Source organism: Catharus ustulatus, chromosome 11 (assembly GCF_009819885.2).
Source record: "Catharus ustulatus isolate bCatUst1 chromosome 11, bCatUst1.pri.v2, whole genome shotgun sequence".
NCBI classification, from domain to species: domain Eukaryota; kingdom Metazoa; phylum Chordata; class Aves; order Passeriformes; family Turdidae; genus Catharus; species Catharus ustulatus.
In genome coordinates this window covers 13,998,955-14,024,473 of record NC_046231.1, presented here as the reverse complement: position 1 = coordinate 14,024,473, position 25,519 = coordinate 13,998,955, and the positions used below count along the sequence as shown (strand labels likewise).

The 25,519-nt window shown below is 46.6% G+C and overlaps 2 protein-coding genes and 2 non-coding genes across 4 annotated transcripts in view; 1 reads left to right on the top strand and 3 right to left on the bottom strand.

Moving 5' to 3' along the window:
• SF3B3 (splicing factor 3b subunit 3) overlaps positions 1-10,579 on the bottom strand; it is a 28,845-nt gene extending 18,266 nt beyond the window's left edge. Inside the window, exons 1-11 of the mRNA XM_033070147.1 lie at positions 10,450-10,579; positions 9,740-9,852; positions 9,001-9,327; positions 7,864-8,036; positions 7,392-7,533; positions 6,378-6,490; positions 5,540-5,677; positions 4,250-4,353; positions 2,886-3,051; positions 2,327-2,422; positions 1,733-1,805 (exon numbers count right to left, since the gene is read on the bottom strand). Coding sequence (XP_032926038.1) covers positions 1,733-1,805; positions 2,327-2,422; positions 2,886-3,051; positions 4,250-4,353; positions 5,540-5,677; positions 6,378-6,490; positions 7,392-7,533; positions 7,864-8,036; positions 9,001-9,327; positions 9,740-9,809 — 1,402 coding nt within the window. The 5' untranslated portion in view covers positions 9,810-9,852; positions 10,450-10,579. The remainder of the gene's footprint in view (positions 1-1,732; positions 1,806-2,326; positions 2,423-2,885; positions 3,052-4,249; positions 4,354-5,539; positions 5,678-6,377; positions 6,491-7,391; positions 7,534-7,863; positions 8,037-9,000; positions 9,328-9,739; positions 9,853-10,449) is intronic.
• On the bottom strand, positions 6,142-6,221 carry LOC117001708. Its single transcript, XR_004419106.1, has one exon. It is a non-coding gene; the product is annotated as a small nucleolar RNA SNORD111 (small nucleolar RNA).
• LOC117001705 lies at positions 8,598-8,679 on the bottom strand. The gene has a single exon (XR_004419103.1). It is a non-coding gene; the product is annotated as a small nucleolar RNA SNORD111 (small nucleolar RNA).
• Positions 10,580-10,833: 254 nt separating the features above from the next.
• COG4 (component of oligomeric golgi complex 4) lies at positions 10,834-25,344 on the top strand. Its single transcript, XM_033070151.2, has 19 exons — positions 10,834-11,011; positions 11,474-11,556; positions 12,230-12,344; positions 13,139-13,313; positions 13,893-14,086; positions 14,527-14,632; positions 15,706-15,863; positions 16,388-16,446; positions 17,863-17,996; positions 18,508-18,626; positions 18,926-19,092; positions 19,731-19,896; positions 20,815-20,877; positions 21,320-21,436; positions 23,015-23,107; positions 23,419-23,502; positions 23,791-23,892; positions 24,277-24,405; positions 24,617-25,344. The coding sequence occupies exons 1-19, from the start codon at positions 10,865-10,867 to the stop codon at positions 24,749-24,751; spliced, it is 2,346 nt and encodes a 781-aa protein (XP_032926042.1). The 5' UTR covers positions 10,834-10,864; the 3' UTR covers positions 24,752-25,344.
• Positions 25,345-25,519: the final 175 nt, after the last annotated feature.

Below are 25,519 nucleotides of genomic sequence, written 5' to 3'. Positions count from 1 at the left end.
TATTTGCTTTGAAGACTGCAGACCTGAGTGTTTCTTACAGAGGCCTTGCAGCACACACACACTGCAGCACTGAGGCAGAATGGGGCAACCCCACACTGCCTATTGAGCCCTCAAGGGCATTTTAAAGAGATCAGATATATGTTTGAAAAGGTTCTGAACTCTTTTTGATTAAAACCGACTAAAATAACTTCTGAATTCCAAGAATTGGAATTTGGGCATCAGTTTCACGGAACTATAAACTGTACTCAGTAAGTAGCATAGCTTAACAGCTACAGATTCCAGCCTTTCTGAAATGATGGAGATGATCATGCTGAAACCTGGAGAATTTGAAAGGTGGAAAGAAGAGGAGGCAATGAGACTCGTCTGCCTCCTGCAGATCATCAATGGTCCTTCACCTCCTGAAAAGTCAAAGTCTTCTTCTGGAACCCCAAGAGAAAAGATTTTAAAACTGTAAGGTGATGTCAGAAGTCTCCAGTCCTCAGAGGGAGAAAATCATACCAAGTTATTTTCCAGAATGCTGGAGAAAAGGTTTCTAACAAAGTGGAAGTTTTCAGAAAACCATGTATTGTTTATATGAACTGTGGAAATATTTTCCTTTTGACCCTTTTATTTCTGGGGAACATGAAGGCACTTTATGCTGAAAGTTCCTCCCTTGTTGCTTAGGCAGTACATGAGTCTCATGACATGAACACAGGAATTCAAGACAGGTCTTGCATGGCAAGGCAAATCCCAGTGCAGGGTTTGAAATTCCCACAGGGTTACTGGTTCCCTGGAAGACACACTACTCTGCTTAAGTACAAGATACCATCTCACCATAGCAGGTTGAGGCTTCTATTGCAACAATCTGGCCTTTCTAGATCCTGTGCATAAACCTAGGGAAGTCTCAGAGAGTTATACAAAGCACTGCTTGGGAAATAATCCCTGAGGCTGTCAGTACCCAGAACAGATTCCCTACAAACGTTTAAAGCGTTTCTGTGCAATTCTGCTCTCACCATGAACAGAAAGGCACGAGAAAGGACTGCATTTCCTCTTATACATTAGCAATGTTATTATTTCAGATCACAAAATTTAAAAAACCCCCAACAATCAACCAAACTCCCAATCCAGTATATTCTGCCAACCTGAAATCTTCATCTTCCCGGAATCACCAACCTTCTACACATTGCTGGCTTTTGAATAGAGTATGTCCTAATCTAGAGTGGTTTTTTCACAGATACGCACAGAATGAAGTAATAAAATACAGACACTGTTGCCGATTTATCATCTTTGTTCCATAATTTGTATTCCACTCTCTCACAGAGAGCTGATTACTGCAGTTGTCAACACACACATGAAGAATAGTGAGTATGCTCCAACAACAAGAATAGCTATTGCGTGCTGATGTTTGAGCAAGAACTTAGGGCAAAAACTTATGGGAAGTGGGAATGCATGAGACCTTCAGCAGCTTCAGGCTGGAAATGTACAGCTGACACAGCATACTGGAGATGGATGCAGCTGCAGGCAGCTGCTTCTTTGTCAAAAGGAAGTGTAACAATACAAGAGGACCAGAGAGTGGGTGGCTTCTAAAGACAAGCAGGTGGCTGCTGACTCAAATCACAATTTCTAGGGATGGCACACAAGCATCACGCAGCACCATTCCTATTTCATTGGACAGAAAAACAGAAAACAACAACAAACAAAACACACACAAAACCATTATGACCTCCCTGTGCTTAAGGAAAATACTGCATACCTTCAACATGTCTCCTCACAGTCCATACAGCATTGGGGTTACCAGGCAGCTCTGAGACGGCCATTTCGGATACCTAAGAGTAAACAGGAAGAAGGTTCTTTTGCAAACAGATGTTTAGACTTACTAGAGTAAGCAATCAAACCACCAGCAGTTTCTAAGCCTTCCCACAACTGGGCAGAAAAACGCACAATTCCCAAATGCGATGCACTCAGCCCATGCCAGATGTGCTACAGGGCAAAATATGGTCAGCAATGCTACAGCAACATTATTGCTCTGGATGATCAGCTTTAAAACAAGGTCATCCACCCCCAACAGAGATCAGCAGCAGTTAGCAGACACCAGGAATGTTCCAGCTCAATACACTCAAGTATTAGAGTAGATAAAATGCAGGTTTTGTTGAAGTCAAGTAAACAAAAAGCCTTTGAGACTGTAAGAATAAACAGTACAACCCTTCTACTTCTCAAGAAGAAAGAGAAAGTAGCTCTCAGACTACAGCAAAAGAAGAATCCCCTCATTTCAGGACCTTTATTTCAAGTATTTCCTCTCACTGCACTCATCTCTCAGGTTGTTCTAGTGAAGTGCTGAAGGCCTTACCTCAAGTCCATGTCTTAAAACTCTCAGGGATGACCTGGGCCCCCGACCACAAGCCACATACAACTGGGGTGTGTCTTCATTGGCCAAATCTGCTATCTGTGCGGAGAAAAAGTGTCAAGACAATATCCATGGAATGAGAAACTGTATCTGTATATCACACTACTGCTTTAAGAATGTTTTAAGATGCTTTTTTAATGTTTTAAGAATGTTTTAAGATGTTTTTTCAAACATCAAAAGCTGTGGAGACACCATGGGGCGTTCCACTTGCTGTCCTGAAAGAATGCTGAGTTTTACCCAAACTCTTTGCAAAGAACTGGTTTGATGGTCAACAGAAGCATCACAGGATCACACAGGCTGACACCCTGTGTTTGGCTACATATTTATTGCCACATGAATCAAAAGCTACCAGGCCAATTACCATCTCAGGCAGCTGAGAACTCTGCAGATTTGCCTTTCTGTGAGTCTTTACTTGGAGGAATATTTCTGGAAACCTGGAATAACATAGCTGATGACTCCACTTACACATGTGGTAAACAGGAACTTGCTGATGGCAACATACCTGACAACACAAAATAGGAGACAAACTGTCCAACTCATCCACCAGCACCAGATTCTTCAGAGGTCGTGGCTGAAAAAAGAATGTATCTCCTTCCTCAAGAGGCATGGCAGAGGAAAACTCGGGCTCCTCATCATCGTCACCAAGGTGAGCTATCTGGTACAGGTAACTTCAGACAGAAAGAAGAATGTCAGCATGTTCAGAGCAAGGCTCACATAGCCTTCTTTAAGTAAGGTTTAACCAGATATTTAGGTAATGGGGAAGAAAGAAATCCAACCCTACATTATACAGTTACTAATATTAGGCTTTAAGGATTGTCTTCTGGGTGACAAAATATTTTAAAAGAATCAGAGGCCTGCAAAGAAAAAAAAACCCAAACCCATGAACAAGAATTCCCCCTGCAACCTCCCAGCTTCAGCCCTTCACATTTGCAGCTGTCACTGGCAAGGTAACCCAGAGTTTCAGTCATGTGTTCACCCTTCAGCCTTTTAGATATTCTTGTGTTAAAGCCAAAGCACCAACTGACAGCTGAGGTCAAAAGCAAGGCCAGTGGCTAAGACTTCAATTCCACAGTTATCTATTCTATTGGAATAGTCTCACCTCTTTAACCACACTATTTTAAACCACATTCCCTATTCCTTTTTATGAGTCTAAATAACACAATAATGAAATAAAATGTCAGAGAAGAAAAAAAACCCAAACTAAAACCCCCAGAGAAAGACAGACTGAGTTACTTCCTGTTTTTAATAAAGCCTGAATATGGCTTCCTCACTTCAGATTCAGTCCAGCAAACTGGCTGGGGCTCCCTCAGGTGGCTGACTGCAGACACAGTCAGGAAAGTCTCCATTCCTGTGAATCCCCCCCACAGACATAGTTCAGCTAATCTCCAAAGGTATGCATGACCCTTTAGAGTATTTAGAAGCCCAAACATGAATTAAAAGAAAACCCTCAAGTATACATCTAGTAAGAAAAGGAACACAGCCACTGGTAAGAAACTCTATTTACTTCTGAGTGGGTCATACACACAACAATTCAAAACTATCAAACTAATTGAAAAGATAATTCATCTAGACATGTGATGAGCCCTACACAAACAGCAAGTGCTCAGTTTTTCCAAAACCTGCTGCAATAGCAAGTAACCTTTTGTTCTCTGCATTTCATCATCTGAGTTCAAACGAGAAGAAAATTCCCCCATTCACAGCCTAATCCAACTGTTCTCCTCAAGCCCTCTGAACAAAGCACTAATTTACACATTAAATCAGAGGTGCTGTCTTTCTATGCACAGTAAGTTCAAGGGTGAGTCTGCAGGCCTGAACAGAACCAGTCTGTTCCAGGGAAAAAACAATGACATAAAATTGTTTACTCACTGGTTTCCAAATTCAGATGCCACAAAGAGAAACCCTGTTTTCAGCACACACATGGCAGCAGCAACAGGAACAGTGTCAAAGTACTTCAGTCGAATCTCTGTTACCTGAAAGTAGATGAAGATGTGACTGTGATAGTAAAGTACTGGAGCTCCACTCCAAGGCTGTGATTTAGTAAAAAACATCTGCCTAGCTATCTTCTCCAAAGAAATGAAACAAGAGCAGGCAGGCTTAACACATCAGTAGTTTGGGCCACCAGGTTATAAACCATAAAAATCCAAGAGAGTATTTGAATGCAGAAGCCAGGTTGCCAGTTTTATTCCAAGACTTTCTGCCTTTTTTAACACAGAGTCAGTCTGGAAAACAAAAGCTAAAAAAATAGCAAGCTACCTAAGAGAAAAGAAATTTGCTTCACTGACCACCAGCCATTCTCCAGCATAAGAAAAATAACTGTCCTGAGCAAACTTCTAAATTTGATATGGTCACAACAGTTGTTGGTGAAATATCAACGAACAATCTTTAGGCACTTGAACATCACAGATTCATAGAGTATCCTGAGTTGGAAGGGACCAACAAGAATTAGCACATCCAACTCCCAGCTCTGCACAGAGGAACCCCAAAAATCACACCATGTGTCTGAGATCATTGTCCAAAAACTCCCTGAACTCTGGCAGGCTTGGTGCCTGCTAAACAATCATCTCCTGTACCAAATATGACGTGTTTAGATGGAGAAACTAACATTCAACATTTACTCAAAAAACCCAACTAATCACACTGCAGCAGAGATCTTTTCAGAGTGGAATACTAAAACAAGCAGCAGCAAGCCAGGGCAAGCCTGTTATTTCAACTCACAGAGCAGCTGTATCAAGCTAGCTAACTTGGAAATGTTGAGTCGAGCTTGCAAAAATACTGATTGCAGCACATAAGTACTCAATTAAGAGACTAGAGAGTACTTGCTGAAATCCAAGGAAGCTAAGTTCCACAGAGTAAGTTACTGAAATAAGGAGGTTAATGGACCACAGTTTACATATTTTAAAGAAAAGACCACCTCTAGAACATTTTAAGTACGCTTAAGTGACTGCAGCTTAATCCTCACAGGATTTTGCAAACCTTGCACCATGTCTCTTATGAGTAATACCCACAGTTGTGACCAGTACTAACTGTATTACAAATCACATGAAGCATGTGCCCTTACACAGCTAAACCCACAACAGTAAATATGTATTACCTTAAAGAAAGTAATTTACTAAAGACTCCTCTCAATTAATGCTTCTGCATTCATGTGATGCTTACCATGTCTTCATCAGTCTCCAGAGTAATTTTGAAGATGTCTCCCTGCTCTGTTTGGGCCAGGAAGAAGAACATGGACTTGGTCTTATGTGTAGCAGAGCAGACAAATATCATACCCCTCTCTGGGTCATCCAAGTCATTCTGTCAGGAAAGACAGTGGAGGTCATTGGTGGAATTACCTGACAAGCACAGAGATGATTTCACTGACTGAAGTGTTCATTTCACAGGTGCCTTAAGAGCTCACAATATGTAAGGAGTCTTTTAACACAAAGCACATCCCTTCATTACACCCCTAGTCACCCTTGACATCTCTGCTCCAGAAGGAAATACACTTGTGGGATACTGTGCCTAAGCATCATTCCTCATCTGTTTTACTCTCCCCTCCAGGCATCTCTCACATATCAAAGCCAAAAACACAGGAAAGGGCTGTAATCCACACAGTTGGTTTTGTGCACCTTGGCAGGTGTTCAAAGCACTGCCAAAGCATGTAATTCCCAATACTGAAGGGAGAGGAAGCAGCCTTAGATACAACAGAACAGTTGCTGAATGCATCTACAGTTGCCACCATTCAGCATGTCAAGTAATCCTACCTTGCATTTACAGTGCTGCCTGATCAGAGTCTTTGGAGTATCTCCAGTATAAATCTCAGAGAAGAGACATGAACCACACTCATCACTTCAGGCTATGCCCACCTTCCTCATCCCTCCCAGATAACATACAGCCAGTGAGGTAGATAAGCCAACATCTTTTTAACTCCTTTTTTTCTTACTTTAAAACCTTCCTGATGCTCTTAACTTTGAAAGGCAAATTTCAAGCATTCATAATCTTAAAAAATTCTCACCCGTCTCCTGGGAATTGGGCATCTGATATCAGGCTGGTCACCAAAGTTTTTGTAAGTAATATAGTTTTCAGAACAGATCAGCACCCCGCTGGGGCCATCAGAACCACCAGGAACTGAAAGAAAAATATTAGGAGAAAAGCCTTTACCACAGATCTGACTCACTGCCTGTAAAACATTTGGTTTTCTTTAAGAAATGTGGTTTCCAGTACTCTTCATCCCTGTGGATATACAAATCTGCTCTTACAGAAAAAACAAAAGACTGAGTACAGCTGCTCTTCACCACCACGAGAACAAGGCAGATGGAACCAGGGGACTTGGAAGGATGCAGCTTCTGACAAATTGCTTAAATTTTATCCTTCCTGGCTTATTCTTGCCTTGAAAGCCATGACACACCCAAAATAACCACTCCAGCAACTTGTCAGTTAAACATAACCCTTGGGTTTCTGGCATGTTTACTTGTACAAAAATCCATGAGATGGATTAATATCTTTAGTTTAAACCGTATTTTTCTAAAACCGTATTTTGTAACCTCCGTGTAACAAAAGATATCATCAAACAGATTCAGCACAATATTTGGTGTCTGACAGCAAATGCAGCAGGGCAAGCATACAAAGAGGCTCTCCTAGCTCAGCACCTTCTGTGCTTGCAGCAGTTTCCCTGGCTGAAGGTGTTATATTGGCTTTGCATCCAATCCCATGGATTCAGCCTTTAGCTGATGGAATCCCATTCAAGAGAATACAACACCACCTACACATTAACAAAAGCTACATCTTTTTGCATTGTTACCAGCTAACTTCAGGAGCACTCTCAAACTGCAGCTGCTTCTATGAATACTTGTGTATTTCCATGTGTGAACCACCCCTCACTACCTGACTGTAAGGTCAATTAATTAATTTATACTAATGGTTAAGACTACAATTGAAATAATTCCTAAGATGTAAAGAGTATTGACTGTGTTTTCCTGGGGAATGGAAACCAAGCAGACCCATGCAAAAACAAGCCTGTGGGCAGTACCTGTTATGAGGAAGTTGCCATGCTCTTCCAGGGGCTCACTGTATTTCCTGACAACGTGATTCAAACCCAAGTCCAATTCGTAAAATGTCAATGTCTGTTGTGTGTTGGCTGCAGCTTCTCCTGTTGGATCATTGTCTGCTTCCTAAAACAGAACACGGCCTCCATGTGTCTTTGAACAAAAGTATTAAAAGGGGCAAAGAGCAAATAGCTTTGAATAACAACAGAATGGAGCCCAAAAAACCTGCTGGAACGTGCAAAAGAGAAGTCCAGACCAAGAAAACAGGCGTATTTTCAGTTGAAAAACTGAAAGAACCACCAGGACAGAAGAGATTTGCCCTTTCTGGCTGAAGAAAAAGCTTGTGAAAAATGAATCAGACAGCAAAAGTAGCCCATGTTCCCCAATGACAGATGAAGAACAGATTAGGAACAACAAAGATCAAAAGACAGCAAAGGGAGATGAATTTCTTCTCACCTCATAATCCATTTCCAGACAAGCAAACATTGGGTTTTCAAACCCCACATCAACTCCCACCACATGGTAGACCAAGGTATTGGCCTTGTGGGCTTCCAGTGGGGAGGAAATGGTGAGTCGAGCAGCAGCATCTCTGTTCAGGATATACACCAGCTTCTGCTTTTCAATGGCACCTGCAAGAAAGGACAAGAGCACATGAAGTCCACCACTTGATGATCAAATCTGACTATACCTGCAGCCCAAAATCGAGTTGTAACCTGGCAAGAGAATATCAAGTTACATTGACCTGGCCCAATATTCCAACTAGAATGGCTTGAGGCAGATGTACTCACTTCTTTTACCACACAAGAGATGACAGACTGCAAGGAAGCAAAGACAAACAGAAAGAGGCACCCTGACGTTCTGCTATTTAAAGCCAGTTGGTATGTCAACTTTTCCACAGAAACATTTTAACTAAGAAAATGTATCCTTGCCTGACACACAGCATCCACAACATAAAAAACACCACTCAAATAGCAACAAGAATGGCACAACTGTGACTGTGCTACTTTCTCACCCAGGAAAACCAGACAAGTTAGAAAAGAAACTATTATTTATTGCTATTCCCAGTATAACGACATACTGGTTAACTACCATCAGCACCGCACAGAGCTGCCTTCAGCAAACTGAGAAAGTTCCATAAACCTTGTGCTAAATCTCCCCCAAAAATTCTCCCAAGTGTCCTTCTACCTGTGAAGCCTGATCAGAAATACATCTGGTTGTCTCCATAAGACTTCTCAGAGAAGAGACATGAACTCAGAACATCATTTCAGGCCATGGGAACTGACTGGCTACACTGTGGCACTGACACCTGCAATCCCCTCTTCTCTCCCACACATCCCACTTCACGGCTCTGCACGCTGCTAAGCAAACTGGTCTCTTTCCAATTTGTTTTGGTTCAGCATCACAATTTATTTGAGCAAATCTACCAGCACCAAGGAACAATTCTGAATGCCTGCGTTCTCCTTGACACAACTCACAGCCTAAAACACTGCCTGAGAAACAACTCCAATTACACCTGGCAGAAACTTGCCCAAAATAAAAATCCACAAGACAGAAGATAAAAATAATACAGAGAATACAAGCTGACAGACTTACTGATCATGACAGCACGGCCCTTTGGGTCCACAGCCAAGTACTGGCCTGGAACAATTCTACGACATCCACTCTTGCCAAAGGTTTCCTGATGGATCTTCTCAAAGACGTTCTTGGAGGGCTGGTACTCCAGGATGACAATGCGCCCCGAATCGCTGCCCACCACGATGTAGTCTTTGGTCCCTCCTGTCAGCCTGAAGGCCATGAGGGACCGGATGACTCCAAACACTTCCACGGTCAGCAGAGTGTGAACCTTCCCCGTGTTGGGATCAGGGCGCAGTAACTCCAGGATCTTGCCCCGGGAAACAACAATTTCTTGTTGTTTGGTTCCTGAAGAACCCAAAACACGAGCACAAGTCAGCAACAACAGAGCACAACACACAACTTCAACAAGTGCTACAAGGGAAGAAGGGGAAACCTCCAAATGTCAATTTTAGGATTACCATGGAGGAATTCAAAGAAACTTATTCACCACATTAGGTACGACTATTGTTTGAACATCTTTTAACACACAAAAAAATTGGTCACAATACTATACCATACATAAATTAGATTGATACATAATCAACCCAAACTTCTCTCAATCATTCCACAAGCTAACACAGCTCAAGTAATACCGAAGAGCAAATGATAATGTACTAGCAAAAAAAACCAGAGGTAAGCAAACTGTAAAACCAATCTCTTTTCTTGTACTATCCAAAAGAACCTCAGGCCAAGACACGCAGAGGGAAGAGGAAATTACCTGAGAAATTGCCATGGATAGCAAAGCTAATGCCTGTGGCACGCTGTAACGTTAGGTTGTACAGAAACATGTTGGCAATGGATTTGCTTCAGCTTATTGTAGCTCTGGTAATTCTGCAACAAGTAACAGAAAATAATGAACTTCTCAAAAGCAAAGCCTTTCATCCAGCATAGAGAACCGCAGCCCCCCATGTGTGCATAGATCACTTCACACAGGAGCCCGACTGCCACCTCTCTATTTAGTATTTATTAGCGCGACGAGGCAAAAAGCTCTCCCAAGGTGTCCCGGCTGCCGAGCGCCAGCTGAACTCCTTATTTCCGGGCGGCTGAGCAGGACTTCCAGTAACTACTGCTAATTAGTCACGGTTTTAGCTGTTCAGGAACCAAACATAATTAGGGAAGCCCGCCGGGATCCCCGCGTCGTTACACCGCCGCTTCATTGAACGCGAGTGCAGCCACCCGCAGCTGCTCAAGGCCAACTCCTTTCCCCGAGGTTAAGGCGGGAAAGAACCGCAGCACCAACCGGCCGCCCTGGGCCGGGGAAAGCGGCCCTCAGCCTTGCCGAGCCCCGGCAGGGCACGGAGCCAGAACCTCCCCGCGCTCTGCGGAACGCAAACCCCGGGAACTGGCTACAGGTCACTGCCTGGCCTAGGCCCCGAGGGGTCCGCGACGCTCCCCCCGCACAAACCAGCGCCCCGTACCGGCACGTACCTGGCGCGGAGCCGCCGCCGAGCGGGCAGAGCTGCGCTCACCGTACGGATGGCGGCGGATGCTGCTCCGGCCTAGGCGGGCGCACCGCCGGCCTCCTCCGCCATCAGCGCCGCGCCTGCGCGCTGCCCTCCCGCGCCTTCTCCAAGGGGCTTTCTGCGTGTCTGGCGCGCGCGCGCCGTGTGGCGGGAGAGGTTTCCCAATACGGTGCCTGAATGATCGCGGCGCTAGGGCAGCTGCTCCCTGCATCAAGAGCCTCCCCAAGAAAACCGTCAGCCGCCTTCTAGCATGGAGATCTGGAGGAGCGTTAGCTTCCCTTGCTGCCGGGCGGAGCCGAGCGGCGCCAAGGCTCAGGCACCGCCTTGGACAGCCCCGACGGGCCTCACGGCGGTACCGACCGCGTCAGCTGCGTCCCAACATGGCGGCGGCCACGGCGCCGGGACCGAAGGCGCCGCCGGGAGAGAGTGGCGGCCCCGCCGCGTCCTCCCTGTCCATGGAGCGGATCCAGTCTCTGACCGATCTGGCGGACCTAGAGGCCGCCTACAGCCGGTTGTGTGAGGAGGAGGTGTGTGGGGCCGGGCGCGGGAGGCAGCGGAGCCCCGAAAAGCGGGTGCCTCGCTGTTGCTGTTCCCCTCATTGCTGGATCCTCTCCAGAGGTGTTTAATACCGACTTAGCCGTTCCTGGAGCCTGGCCTGGGGTCGGTGTCGCCTCCGGGGATCCCTGAATCTTGAGCAGCCTGGAGATTCTGGGATCTCGTGCATTGAAAGTCCGGCCAGGGGAGGAGTTTGTGGTTATCTGACTTAAAGGTGGTGTGATGAGAATTCCAAAACCGATGCTTTCAAATGGCAATAAAGATTTAGAGGAATAAAGAAAGCTTAGGGAGGATTTATTTGTCATGTGAGCTCTTGAAAGCAATGCCTTGCTAGCTCTGTGTCCTTGGCTGGGATGTAGGGTCTGTATGAATTGCTAGTCTGGAGGAGAGCTGAAGTTACAGAACACCTCCTTTATTTTTATTTTTTTTTCCAGAAAGTCGTGCAGGAAGAGCTGGATGCTCTCCTGGAGCAGCAAAGCACTATAGAGAATAAGATGGTCGCTCTTCATCGCATGGGGTTAGTGTGCCAATACCCCCCTCTCCCTTCCTTCTCCTTGCTGCATGACCCAGATACTCCTTTCAGTGTTGTAGGGGAAGCACATCCATTCTCAGAAAAAGTCAGACTTGGAATCAGTTTGTGGTAGAGAGCACCAGGTGGATCCTCATCCCCAGATGCCCAGGAGCACTGACAGCTGTTCCCCCATCCAGACTGACCCATTTTGGTGCAGGCTGAGCAGCTTTCTGAAAGTGTCATCTCAGAGGTTGCCAGGTTTCAGCATCAGTTGTCAGATCAGGTGTCTTGTGGCAGGCTGTGAACAATACAGCTGTGAACAAATATTACTGCCTCTTCAGGATCAACTTGTGCAGGTGGGCTGGAAAGTCATCCTAAACAGCCTTGTGTCTAGTAGAAGCTTACAGGAAAGGTTTACAGACTTCAGAAGTGGAGAATATCATAAGGGCCCAATGGCTTATTCATGCCCAGTGTGGTGGCAAGGTACAGTTGGTCTGTGTAGCCTCTTCCAAAGCAGTCAGTCCGTTCCTTTCTCCTACTTTGCTCCCAGAGGAAGGGCATGAAATGAGTGAGAGTATTGTGACAGGACCGGCTGTGTTTGGAGGAAGAGCCATCCTCTTTGCACACCATCTGACTGGTTAATGTGTGCAGCTCATGCTCAGTTCCTGTGTGTTCCCAGCCCTAACCTGCAGCTGATCGAGGGGGATGCCCAGCAGCTGGCAGGGATGATCACCTTCACCTGCAACCTGGCCGAGAACGTCAGCAGTAAAGTCCGTCAGCTCGACCTTGCCAAGGTAACTGGGCTGAGGGGAGTTGGAACTTGTCACCACCAAGCTGTGTTCTATGCTCATAGCACAACAGATATGCCCTGCCTTTGGTGGGTAGCTGGGCTGGAAACTGCTCTTTATTTTAGCTGTGTCTTTCTGGATATTGCATGGTATAAGACTGGTAGAATCATAGAATGTTTGGGGCTTTAATGGACCTTAAAGCTCCTCTTGTTCCAAACTCTCCTGCTGTTGACATGGACACCTTTCACTAGACCTAGTTGCTCAGAGCCCCATCCAACCTGGCCTTGAACACTGCAGGGATGCTGCTCCGTACAGCAGCTGGATCTCCAGCACCCCCTCCTGTCCATGCAGCTCCTGGTAGAACACCCTGAAAAGGGTGACTAACAGTCTTGGCAACTACACAGTGTTGAGGACAGTGGAGATGGCCATTGTCACCCAAGCCAGGTCAGGAATCTGGGCTGTTATATTCTTTGTCTGGGGATAGGCTGTGGGATATTGAAGCCAGCGCTCAGCACAACTGCCCAGATCAAACAGATAATGTGTGGCATTATTTCTGGTCTCTGCCTGTTTGTTATACAGGACTGTGGCCTTCAAGTTCAACCTCAGTTTTGACAAATGCTGTTCATCCTGTGGAGCCACTGGTCTTAGCACTTTTTAAGTAGTGTGGGATTTTTGCTTACATGTAGTTTTGTTGTGTAGAGAAGTATTGCTTCAGTCTGTTTTTCCCTCACAGTCTTCTCACAATTCCCTTTCCCTGGTCCATCCCACACTGGAAGAATTACTGGTTGCCTTTCTTGCAGAACCGACTCTATCAGGCCATTCAGAGAGCTGATGACATCCTTGACCTGAAGTTCTGCATGGATGGAGTTCAGACAGCTCTGAGAAATGAAGACTATGAACAAGCAGCAGCTCATATCCATCGCTATCTGTCTCTGGACAAGTCAGTGATTGAGCTCAGTCGTCAGGGCAAGGAAGGTAAGCACTATTTGTGAGGAGATGCTGATAGTCACCTTTCCAATGTTGGCCTCAGCCCAACAGGCAAAGCAGAAGATCTAATGTTGGCCAGAGGTCTTAGTATTTCTTCTTAGTATTTTATGTATTGACGTAGGGGCGAATGTTTTTGAAGTGTTATTACATCAGAATTATCATTAATTGAGAAGGAAGTTCCTGGCACACAGCTGTAGTAGTTTTCAGGTGCTACCTAGACAGAGGACAAAATGTTCAGGCCAGAAGAAGTGAGGGAGAAGGCTCTGTTAAGGAGAATTGTTCTTGTGTTATGGTGTGCTACCAATCAGAGCAACTGGAAATGAGGGAGTGAATTCCTAGATTCCTAAGAGGAAATGTGTTGTCATCCTCCGTGCAAAATCACAACATTGCATCATGCACCAACCTGTCTTGTCTGTGCCTGTAAAAGAATTCCATTGTGTCTTCTACCTTCTCAGCTTGGGGCTGCACAGTGCTGGTCTCTCTCCTGGGAGAAAAAAAGTAGCCTTTGATACAGTACTGACATTGTGCTGTCACTTCCTACCTTTTCTTTTCTATTCTTTTGACCAGGGGGAATAATTGATGCCAACCTGAAGCTCCTGCAGGAAGCAGAGCAGCGTCTGAAGACAATTGTTACGGAGAAATTTGACACAGCTATGAAGCAGGGAGACCTGCCCCAGGTGGAACGGTTCTTCAAGATCTTTCCTCTGCTAGGCTTACATGAAGAGGGGCTGAGCAAGTTCTCTGAGTATCTCTGCAAGCAGGTAACAGGCTCTGTGACACCCAGGGGAAAGTAAAACCCAGTTTCTGTCAACAGATGTTGTGGAAGGAGATTTTGGTGGTGGCTTGTTAACCTTAAAAAATAGCACTGGCCTTAGTTCATATCTCTCCCTGCATTTGCATGCTGGGATGGGCTTTCTGGTGTCTGAATACAGATCCAGGGGCTGCCTGACTTCTTCTGTGTCCTGCTCTCTGCACTTGCTTAAAAATCACCCAATGAGCCTGGAAAGAGAAGAACAAGTTTCTGCCTTTCCTTGAGCCTTGAGTTTTCCACAAGAGAGGAAAGGATCCCTGTTCAGAGGAAGAACAACAGCAATAGCTCTTGCATTGGGAAGGCCAATGAAAGCTTTCTATGGCAAGGATAGAGGACCTGTGGGATGAAGAATACCTTTGTGTTCAGCTGACTGGTCCTGTTGTCATGCAGGTCGCCAACAAAGCAGAAGAGAACCTGCAGCTGGTGATGGGGACAGACATGAGTGACCGTCGAGCTGCTGTCATCTTTGCAGACACCCTGACACTCCTCTTTGAAGGTAATCTTCCTTTCCCCTTTCCTGATTGTTTGCAAGTAGTTCATCATGAGAACTGCCCATCAATTTAAATTATTTTAATTTTAGCTCACAAAATGCCTCATTCCCCTTTGAACTGCAGGTCCCTTGAGGGACAGGGACACAACTAGTGGGATTTATTCTGACCAGGAGAGGGCATCACAATAAGCAAGTTTTCCTGTGTACATCTTGTACAGGCACGAAGTGGATTTGCAAATGATTTGGTGGCTTCCGCCAGGAATCAGACTCTTCCTGTTCTCTGCATCCTCAAAAAGCAAATGGGTATTCCCTGCAGGTTTTTCAGACTTGCAGCTCTGCAGACAAACAAATCAGATCCCTTAGGGAAGAGCAGCTGTTGGTGCCTCCAGGCCTGGCTCTTCAAGAAGAACCATGGGAGTTTGAAAGCAGAGAAGGAAGGGAGAGAAGGGAATATGTATGCTCTGTGGGAATGTTGCCAAAGACAGTAATTGAGATCCCATGGTGATTAACCACCTTCTCTACAAAATCTGCTCTAGTTCCAGGCTGCACCCCTGCCAAGTTACTCTCCCAGCCTGGCACCAGTAGAGCTTTCTTGGCAGTAGTGTCAAAAGAGGGGGAGCGTTGCTAACTTCTGGAGTAGAGTGTTTGTGAGAAGAAAGCAATATTGTAGAGATATTTCCTTGGAGATGAGCTTTTCCTCCAAGGAGTTCTTGCCTTTGCTGATGCTTGCTCTCTGTGGCAAGCGTATGCCCAAGAGCCATCCCTAGGCTGATTTTTTCCTGTATCCTTACAGGTGCTGAAAGCTGAGACTGGGTTTGGCTGGCAGTTGTGTCCCCTGCCATATTTAATGTGGCTTTGTCCTGGGGAAGTTTCATACCTTGTATCTTGCTGGGCTGAAGGGCAGCTGGCACACAGGGCATGGCAGGAGTTCTCTTTAGGGACAGAGCAGTGGCTTCTACTCCAGGAGATTTGTGCTCTAGCTGTGGAGTTAATGGATCTTTTTTAGCTCTGGTCTGTGGAGCTGTGTAGCTTTGCTGTGCTCTGGGAAGTGCTGGTTGAGTGTGTCCCCTCTTCCCCAGGGATTGCTCGCATTGTGGAGACCCACCAGCCCATTGTGGAGACCTACTATGGGCCAGGGAGGCTCTACACCCTCATCAAGCACCTGCAGGTGGAGTGTGACCGGCAGGTGGAGAAGGTGGTGGACAAGTTCATCAAGGAGAGGGACTATCACAGGCAGGTAAGAGCAGTGTGAGGCTGCCAGCTGTGCCCTCCACTCAGTTCTATGGGGCTCCCACTGCCATAGAGGCAGCAGTTTCACCTGTGTATTGAGAGAAACCTTGCTTTACTCCTTATTTATCCTGATTGCTGAAGGGGTTCAGCCTCTAGCTATGCTTTCTGATGCAGAGAAGGATTTGTTTGGAGCATGGTAAATGCACCCTGAGCACTCTTTGCTGTGGAGGTATAAAGGGTGCTTTCAGTACACCTTCCCCACTGTCTTGTTCCTGCTTAGATGCAGGGCTGCTGTTACTAGCTCATGGTCACATACCTCTGGTCAAGTCCAGTCCCACCACCCTTCCTGGCAGGATGAGCTCTGCCTTGGAGGAGGAGAAAGTGAACTTATGTGGTTCTCTTCTCTGGCAGTGCTTTCTGCAAAGCATTTCTATCACCCCCAGTGAGTAAGCACTTCCTTAGGGGATAGCACAAGAAGTGTCTGGTAACTCCAAGTCATCAGCAAAGACTCCCTTTCTTTTGTGATTTCAGTTCCAGCAAGTCCAGAATAGCATGATGAGAAGTTCTTCTGCAGAGAAGATTGAACCAAGGTACAAAGAAAAACTCTTTATGCTCTCTAACCTTTCACTCTTGAGTTGTTATTAACACTACTTAGCATTTAGATAACTCTCCCACTTTTCCAAAAGCTTTGTAGGTATTTATTCATAAAATCCAATTGTTAGGTGCCCTTCACTGCCCTTCTATAAAGGAAGCTTCTGTAGTGGGGCTTTATTTTGCTTAGTAACTAATCCTAAGCCTTGGCTCTGAGCATTCCTGGGGGGTTGTTGATATCCCTGCACATGAAGGACTGAGATTTCAGCTGCCTGTGCCCATTACCCTTTCATGGCCAGAGTACAGTCCTTGGAGCCCACAAAACATAGCAACTCCCTGGACAGATAATTTGTGACAGAAAAAGGAGTAAATCTTTGGGTCTTACTTAATCTGTACTGCTGCTGCTGCAGCTCCATACCATCAGTTTCTTGACAATGAACAGCAGTGCTTTTACTCTCCCTTTTTTTCTTCTTATCATAAATATTTACATAAACCTTAAGCAAGGCCATTTGAAAGTGCACACAGCCCTTCTGGGACTGCCTGACTTACAAACATGCCTTGAAAGAAAACTTAAGTTCCTCAAGGAAGATCTGTCTGGGAGCCTGCATAATTAATGTTTCAGCTGTAATATCCACTTACTATTTGCTCTGAGTAACTCTGCATGCATCCAGTTTTCTTTTTCATCTGTAAAATAAAGGTGATGTTTCCTTCTCCCACTTGTGCACTATGAGGCTTCAAGCAGGATTTGTAAAATTCTTCTGTGCACACTGATGAAAAAAGCTGATGTGTCAGTCTTTTTTTCATAGTCATCTCAGAGCTGAACACTGTGTTCTGCATTGTAGCATGCTATTTTTTGTCTCACATTTCCTGAGCTGTTGAGCTTAAACAGATTCTTCATCATCTGCAGAGAAACACATGAATCTGTGCACAAAAACACATGTGGAGATGGCAGGGACCAGGCATTTCTAACACTGGCAACATAGGGCTCTTGAAATTGTAGCAAAACTGAGGTAGGGAAGGACTGATGAAGATCTCTAGTCAAACCTCCCACTCAAAACAGGGCTCACTTTTAAGTTGCATCAGTCCTTACCGTGATGATTTCAACGTGGATGCACTCAGATCTATGAGGAAAAAGAGGGGGAGTATTGCTAAATCTTGGAGTAGAGTTTGTGAGAAAAAAGCAATGTTGTAGAGATACCTCCTTGGAGATTATTTTGGGGGATATTTTGATTGTGTGTGTGTGCATGCTTTGTACCTACCAGTTATTCTGCTGAGCTTTGCACTTCAATGGCACAGATGGAAAGGGGCAGTACTGATCTTATAGTAAGGGAACAGAGAACACTGATAAACACTGAATTAAATTAGTGCCTCTCCTTTTGTAGTCTTGCTGTCTTGATTATTACTATTTCTTCCAGGGAGCTTGACCCTATTTTAACAGAAGTCACTCTGATGAATGCCCGCAGTGAGCTCTACCTGAGGTTCATCAAGAGACGAATACTGGCTGATTTTGAGGTGGGAGATGCCATGGCCTCAGAGGAAGTAAAGCAAGGTAACACCTTGAGTACCAATACTCATAGGTTCTGCTCATCAAAGCCAGAAATGGCTTAGTGGCAGAGCAGTGACACAGGGTCTGCAAAGACACCTGGGGAGCACTCTATGAAATAGAATTGTGTAGCCTAGACTTTCCAAACCTGTTTTCAGCACTGATTGTTCCCTCTAACAGGGAAACAAACATTAAGAATGATTGTAGAGTATAACAAAGTAAAGTCCCCAAAGAAAGGAAGTGACATCTGGTCACTGCAGGCAAAAATCCTAAAGTTGGAAGCCACGAAAAAACAGGCTCAAGGTTTTGGTGCTCTGTAGAACTCTGGATATCACTTCTGTCACCTGCAAAATCCAGCTCAGCAATTTCAGCTGCACAGTTGAGGCTTGTATTTGTTTGAGGCTGGGCTTGACAGGTGTGTGTCTGTTGGATCTCATGAGACAGGCAGCGAGGGGATTTGGTGGAGCTGCCTCCTGGCCCTGGGTTCCTGTTGATGGGTCTGTCTTGTGTTCCACAGAGCATCAAAAATACCTGGACAAGCTCCTCAACAACTGTCTGCTGAGCTGCACCATGCAAGAGCTCATTGGCTACTACATCACCATGGAGGAATACTTCATGAGAGAGACTGTCAACAAGGTAGGGGAAAACCTCTAAGATGCTTTTCTGTGTGTGCTCTTCAGTCCTCTGGTGAGCATCCCAAGGGAGAGATATGTGTGCATGGCAAATCTGCAAGTTGTTGGAAAAGTGTTTTGTTTCCCTTGGCTTGAAAAGCAAGTGGTTGTTTCTGAACTTTGACTTCAAACCTACCCAGTTTGCAAACTAGTCTGAGTGGTGCCAGCCACACAGGATACAGTTCTCCTCAAGGTGAAGTGGACAGAGGAGCAGTTTGGTCTCAGCTCAGTGAGCTCTGGGCACTGAGACAGCTTTCTTTGCAGGCTGTTGCCATGGACAGCTATGAGAAGGGCCAGCTCACCTCCAGCATGGTGGATGATGTGTTTTACATAGTGAAGAAGTGCATTGGGCGTGCTCTGTCCAGCTCCAGCATAGACTGTCTCTGTGCTATGATCAACCACTCCACCACTGAGCTGGAGTCTGACTTCAGGTAATGAAAATACTCCAGCTTCATTGTAATGTGCCTCCACCTCACGTTCTGCACACAGTGCTTGCTGTCAGATGGTCTTCCTTGTGTTCTTTGCATTTGAACCTCTGGCTTGTCATCTCCATGGAAGATGCTCATAGGAAGCAGTGACAGGTGTGGGAAGCTGGATCTGGACATTATTTCTCAAAGTAGTGGTGATCCACCTGTGGGACAAACAGAAAAAAGAACCTCATGGCCCAAAATCCCCATGAGATGGAGTTGCCTGGTAGCATTGGGGTCCTATCCTGCTTGAGGGTACATGATCACCCCTGGTTGTTCTCTGGATTATTTAATGACTCAAACTGGGGCTGAGACTGCAAAAATTTTCCTGCTGGTTTTCATTCCATTGTGGGAGTGACGAACTGTGTCTGAAACAGCAGGCAGCTGAAGGCAGGATATTCAGGAAAGCTCAGACACTGGGTGGTTATGTTTTTCTTTCAGCACTCAGATGCTGTCAGGAGATATCTGGCAGCCTTTTTTTCCCCTTTGAAGTTCCACTATCTTTTTCAGGTCAGATCTCAGACAGAATGCTGTCCCCAAGCACAGAGCATAATTTTTTTTGTTGTTTGCTCTAAACCCTGGTGTGTTCTGCTTGCCTGTAGAGAGGTTCTATACAACAAGCTGAAGCAGGGCTTCCCAGCCACGACCTTCCAGGACATCCAGAGAGGGGTGACCAGTGCTGTGAACATCATGCACAGCAGCCTGCAGCAGGGCAAGTTTGACACCAAAGGCATTGAAAGCACCGATGAGGCCAAGCAGTCCTTTCTGGTGAGTTTGAAGGGGCCAGTTGTTGCTCCTATCTTCTGCTAGGATGCTGTGTAGACTTTGCATTGTGGAAAAGACCTCACTGGAAGAGCATCTCTGGCTCTGCTCTCTCCAGGTGAGCAGACCTGTGGGCGGAGACTGAGAGCACTGGAGAGGGGCTGGCTCACCATGACTTGTCTCCCTCTAAGTTGTTTTGAACAGTCAATGCTGAAGAGGTTCCTTGGAACTTTCACTGTACAAGGAGAAAAGGCAACAAAGGGAGCAGGAGGGACTGAACTCCTTCATCTCATAGAATTCTTTGTTACAGGTTTCTGCACTCCTGAAGCAAAGGGCTTAAAATGTCAGTTCTACTGAATTTCCTCATTCACCTGTCACCTTACCTCTTTTCCCTGTTTGCACAAACCCCAGCCTTACACTGACATTTAGTTCAGCTTTAGCAGGTAGAGAACAGCCTGTTCAATGGAGAACAGATACTCATCTGGCAGGAGGGCTGCTGATTCCTCCTGATCCCTCCTGTCTCCTGTGCTGCTCTGGACACAGTGTATAAAATATCACCCTCAGCCACTCCTGCTCCATTCTTCATGACACTTAGAGAAAGTTGGGGGTACATTATGACTTCCATCCATCACCAAATGGAGCTTCACTGCAACATCATGAACAGGATGATGAGGAAAAACAGTAAACTGTCTTGAAGTCTGTGCTAGCTGGGGGTTCAGCACATGTGCTCAGTTGCTGGAGTTTAGCTTCATGCAGCTCGGTGGATCTGCAGTGCTTTGATCTCACAGTAGCAACTCTGTCCCTTAACTACTTACATTTCAGTCTGTTCTGTTAGCAGGGCATGAATTAAATGTGTGGATTTGGGGATGAAGTGCTGGGAAATTCCATTTAATCCAGCTTGGGTTTGTTTTGGGTTTCTTTCAGGTGACCTTAAACAATGTCGAAGTCTGCAGTGAAAACATCATGACCCTAAAGAAGACTTTGGAGGTGCAGTCTGTATTCTTTACTGTTTTTTCCTAAATCAAATTTTTAATATCCTCCCATGGTGGGGGTGGGGTCAAGTAAACCATCTGGACTTTGATATGCCCGAGTTCCTGAAGTCTTTGCCCTCCAGCCTTAGGGAAGAAATTTTGAGCTGGCAGAGCAATTTCCGGCTCATAGTAGCAGCCAGAAATACCAGTTCCTCCAGCCTAACCTGGTGCAGGAATATTATGTGCATCATGGGGAGTCTGCAGTTCTCTGGTGCTTCTTTTCTTGCTGTCCTTTCTCCCCACAGCTGGAGCCAGCAGCCTCTACCTTTGCAGGAGCAAGAGTTGGTCTCCTGTCCTAGCCCACATGCTGGTGGGCAGCCAAGAGCTCAGCAAGACAAAGGGATAAAAACTGCCCAGGTTATTAATTTGTACCTAGCTTATGGATCTCTTCCCTGCAGAGTGACTGCAGCAAACTGCTTAGCCAAGGATTCGGGGGTGAGCAAGCACAGGCCAAGATTGAGAGCTGCCTCTCGGACATGGCTGCTGTCTCCAACAAATTCCGTGACCTGCTGCAGGTGAGTGTCTCTCCAAATTACTGCTGGCTTCCAACACTGGCTGCTGGTGTCTTCAGGGAGAACTCTGGCAGGAATTACTTCAGCCAGGCCATGTCTAACTCCAGGAGTGCTGGGTAGGGTGCAGGAGGAAGCAAATCAGTCAGCTTTGAGGCATGGAAACAGCCCCAGCCCGTTTACACAGCCACACCAGCTGGCAGATGCATAAAAAGCACTGGAAGCAGCTGCAGAGCCAGAAGGAATGTTGCTTCATTTGTCTTCACTCAGCATGGACTTGCAGTTGGTTCAGCATTTTCTGGAGAAGAAATATTAATAGCATTTCCATCTCCTCCATTCTCCCTCGTGGCACAGCACACTGTCAAGTTATCCACAACCCCACTAAGTAATGTTGAAGACAGGCTGTTGGTAGAGAGGAGCTGCTCTTTTCTCAGGTTTCTCTTTCCCAAATACTCCTCAGCATGGAGCAGAATACTGTCTGGCTAAATCCAGTCTCCTGTGGGATGCTGGGTCCTGCTGTCCTAAAATGTCACAGTGGTCTCTGGCAGAGAGAGAAACAGGAAGACCTATTACCTCATGTGGAAAGAAACCAAGCAAAGGAGAATATTTTGAGCCAAGTTTGCCTTTGTACCTCACAGAGGGGTCAAGTTAATTTTTGTTTGGCTTTGCAGTTCAGGCCAGGCAGATACCTTCAGTTCAGCACTGCCAGCAAACCCTCTTGGGGACTGTGGTCAGTATCGAAACCAAAGAGCTCATCAGTAAGGAGTAAAACTCTCCAGTCTGACTCTAATGTGGTTTTAAAAGCAGCTGTAAAACAATCCAGAAGCTGAGGAGGAAGCTCCTGTGCTGCCTGAGTCACACACACATTGAATTTGTCTCAGAAAAGGACAATTGCCAGCACAGCCTGCTCAGAAATGCCAGTTTAGTTAAAATCTTCTATGAAATGCCAGTCAGAATTGGTACCAACACAGTTTCGTGCTGAGTGAGCTTTCGTGACACCTTGCTGAGCCAAAGACGGGTGGCTGGCAGGAGAGGGCTTTAAGAGCTCTCATCACAGGGCGCAGAACAGCCTTTGCTGACAGCCTGCTGCTCAGGGGAGATGGCATGTGCTGGGGTTATGATTAATTCAGGGAACTAACTGTGGTTACAGCTTTTATCCTCCTTTTAGATTCTCCTGCCGCGCTAAGCTGCAGTGGAGGTGGGAGACATCAGTTGAGTTCAGTCACAGTGCCCTGGCTGGTGTTGAGTGAAAAAATGGAGTTTGCATTTTTTTCTATCCCATGTGCCTCAGTCCTGCCAGGAAATCTGTAGCAGTGTGGGATGGGGTGGGGAAGCACAAGCCCTTCAGACTACATTACAAGTCAGCACAACAGCAGCTTCTGGGCCAACATCCTCCTCTTCTTATCGTGGTATCCTCAGAGCCTTCCGGCACTGGAAGAGTGTGGGATCTGGGCCTTCTGGGTTCAGTTTCCTGTGCAGATCTGTGGGTCGGTTTCCCCACCTGAGAATGAGAAGCAGCATCAAGACAGCCTGTTTGTAAAGATTTTGTGCCTGACTGTCCTCTCTTCTTGCTCTCTTCCTCAGGAAGGTCTCAATGAGCTCAACAGCACAGCCATCAAACCCCAGGTGAAGCCGTGGATCAACTTATTCCTCTCTGTCTCCCACAACATCGAAGAGGTGAGGCTCAGTGTTCTCTGCTTCTGGCTGTGCTTGGACACTCTCCGTCTTCTGCTCAGCAGCACAGTCAGAGCAACCACTGTTTCCTTCCCCTCAGCTATCTGCTGTTTCCTTGGCACAGAGCATCAGTAAAATACCCAGATCTTGCTCTGCAGCCGAGCATGGAAAGGGACATTTGGCAACAGAGGGGCGTGAGAAAACGGAAGGGATGAAGTGCTGCTCCAGGAAGCACCTCCCTTTCTGTCCTCTGGGCCATTGGCTGTGGTTTACTTCTGGCCACATAAACAACCCTTTCTCCATTTCACTGTCAGGAGGAGTTCAGTGACTATGAGGCCAATGATCCCTGGGTCCAGCAGTTCATCGTCAATCTGGAACAGCAGATGACAGAGTTCAAGGTGAGAGAAGGAGGTGGCAGCCTTCCAGGCTTCCATGTGGCATCCTCCAGCTCCTTCCTTGCTCAGCAAGCAGAGGTGTCCTCCAGTGCCTTGCAGGGCTCTTAGGGATCCAGTCACCCCTTCTACAATTCTCAAAACTGCTTGCAGGCCCCATATACCTGGACCACCTTGTGGTGCTCCCCACTTGCCAAGCCTGCAAGTTTTTATCTTCAAGTTTTCCTAGCCTTGGGCTTTAGGCGACTCTGCTCTGTTTTTCCTGACAAGAATGACACAGGTTTCTGCTTCCAGGCTGGACTGTCTCCAGTGATTTATGATACTCTCACTGGTCTTATGACCAGTCTCATAGCCATTGAACTGGAGAAAGTGCTGCTCAAATCCACCTTCAGCAGGGTAAGCAAAACACTCCTCTGACGTGTAGTCTGTCTTGACTGCAGACTCTCAGTAAAGGATGGGCAGGGCAGATGCAAATATTACCCTCTTCCCTCAAATACTACCCTGTAAGAAATTCTGCAACCACCAGTGACCAGCTCGGGGTCACCTTTACATTAGCACCCACAGGGACAAAGTGGGTTTGGTGATGGGACTGAGAAGAACTGGCACCAATAAGGGGACTGGGTTTTAAGATGGGTCTCAACATAATCCACTTAGACCTGCAGTAAATGGTCTAACTGGGACCCACCTGCTCAGAGACCTCCCTCGGTGTTTTTAATTGGTGTCTTGGAATAACCCCAGGGTCTGCTTGGAGAGTTAACAGATCTCCCTCTGTGCCCACAGCTTGGTGGTCTGCAGTTCGACAAGGAGCTGAGGTCCCTCATAGCCTATCTCACCACAGTCACCACATGGACTATCCGTGACAAATTTGCCCGTCTTTCCCAAATGGCCACCATCCTCAACCTGGAAAGGGTGAGCTGCACTCGGTCTGCTTCTGCTGGGGGATTGTGGGAGCACCAGCTGCACTGCACCTGGCTTTACTGAGTTCATCCAGATGCCATCAAACCTACAGGCTGTGGAGAACCTGGAGAAGTTGCTGCATGTCTGATGGTGCTTGAGTTCAAACTTATCTGTGAGGGCAGTCTGTGCTGAGCCATCTCCTACAGCTCCTCTCTTTTTCCAGGTAACAGAGATTCTGGATTACTGGGGTCCAAACTCAGGTCCACTCACCTGGCGCCTTACTCCCGCCGAGGTGCGGCAGGTGCTGGCTCTCCGCATTGACTTCCGCAGTGAGGATATCAAGCGGCTGCGCCTCTAGGTCATCAGTGCTTGGATCAGCACCATGCTGGAGCTAAGGGCAAGAAGGTTGCAGTCCTGGAGCCTGCCCAGATCCTGTCCTGGGGATGGCTGTTTGATGGTGTGGGGATGGGATGGTGTCTGCCCTTCTGCTTGTGTTCCTTGGAGCAAAGGGTTTTCCTGTGTCCAGCAGGAAGGCCTGCCCTCCTTCTGTGGGAGCAGAAACAAGGCACCAGAGGAATCTCTCATGCTGAGAGCAGGATGATGTTATTTCTCAGAATGCAGGCCAGTGCCTGCTCCTGACCTCCTGTGCTCTTCTGCCCTGCAGGAGGCCACAGGCCAGGACAGGGGGGAACTGGTGTGGCTCAAATATGGGTCTGCTGCTGCAGCTGTGTTCCCTCTGTGCCCTCAGTTTAAGGGTCAGCTACTGGAGTCACAAGTGCTGAGCCCTGGCTCTCTCCTGGTAGTGGTGGTGGGGACGGTTCTGTGGAAGGGAAAAGGAGTGATTTCCTTGGGAACATGCTTGGAAAATCACTAGAAAGCTTCTGTAGGAAGTGGGGCTGTGTCCCTGCTGGCTCTGTACAGTTGCTCTGTAAATAAAGCTCGCTTGGTTGAGCTGCAGTCTCCAGTGGTGTGTTCAGCTGTGGGCCTGTAGGGAACTGGAGAGATGTGGGACAAGAGTGCTGCTCTGCTCCAGTTCTCTTCTACCCTGTGCCAGGGCACCCAGAGGATTTTCCTTGTCTTGCTTGGCTGCAGTCCTGTGCTTCCTCCCTCAGCCAGGGCCATGGAG

Bases quoted from the DNA above. Each gene is read 5' to 3' on its own strand.
- COG4 (XM_033070151.2), top strand. From the start codon at position 10,865: ATGGCGGCGGCCACGGCGCCGGGACCGAAGGCGCCGCCGGGAGAGAGT. The intron at 11,012-11,473 runs GTGTGTGGGGCC...TTTTTTTTCCAG, and splicing joins GCCGGTTGTGTGAGGAGGAG to AAAGTCGTGCAGGAAGAGCT. The intron at 17,997-18,507 runs GTAACACCTTGA...TGTGTTCCACAG, and splicing joins CTCAGAGGAAGTAAAGCAAG to AGCATCAAAAATACCTGGAC.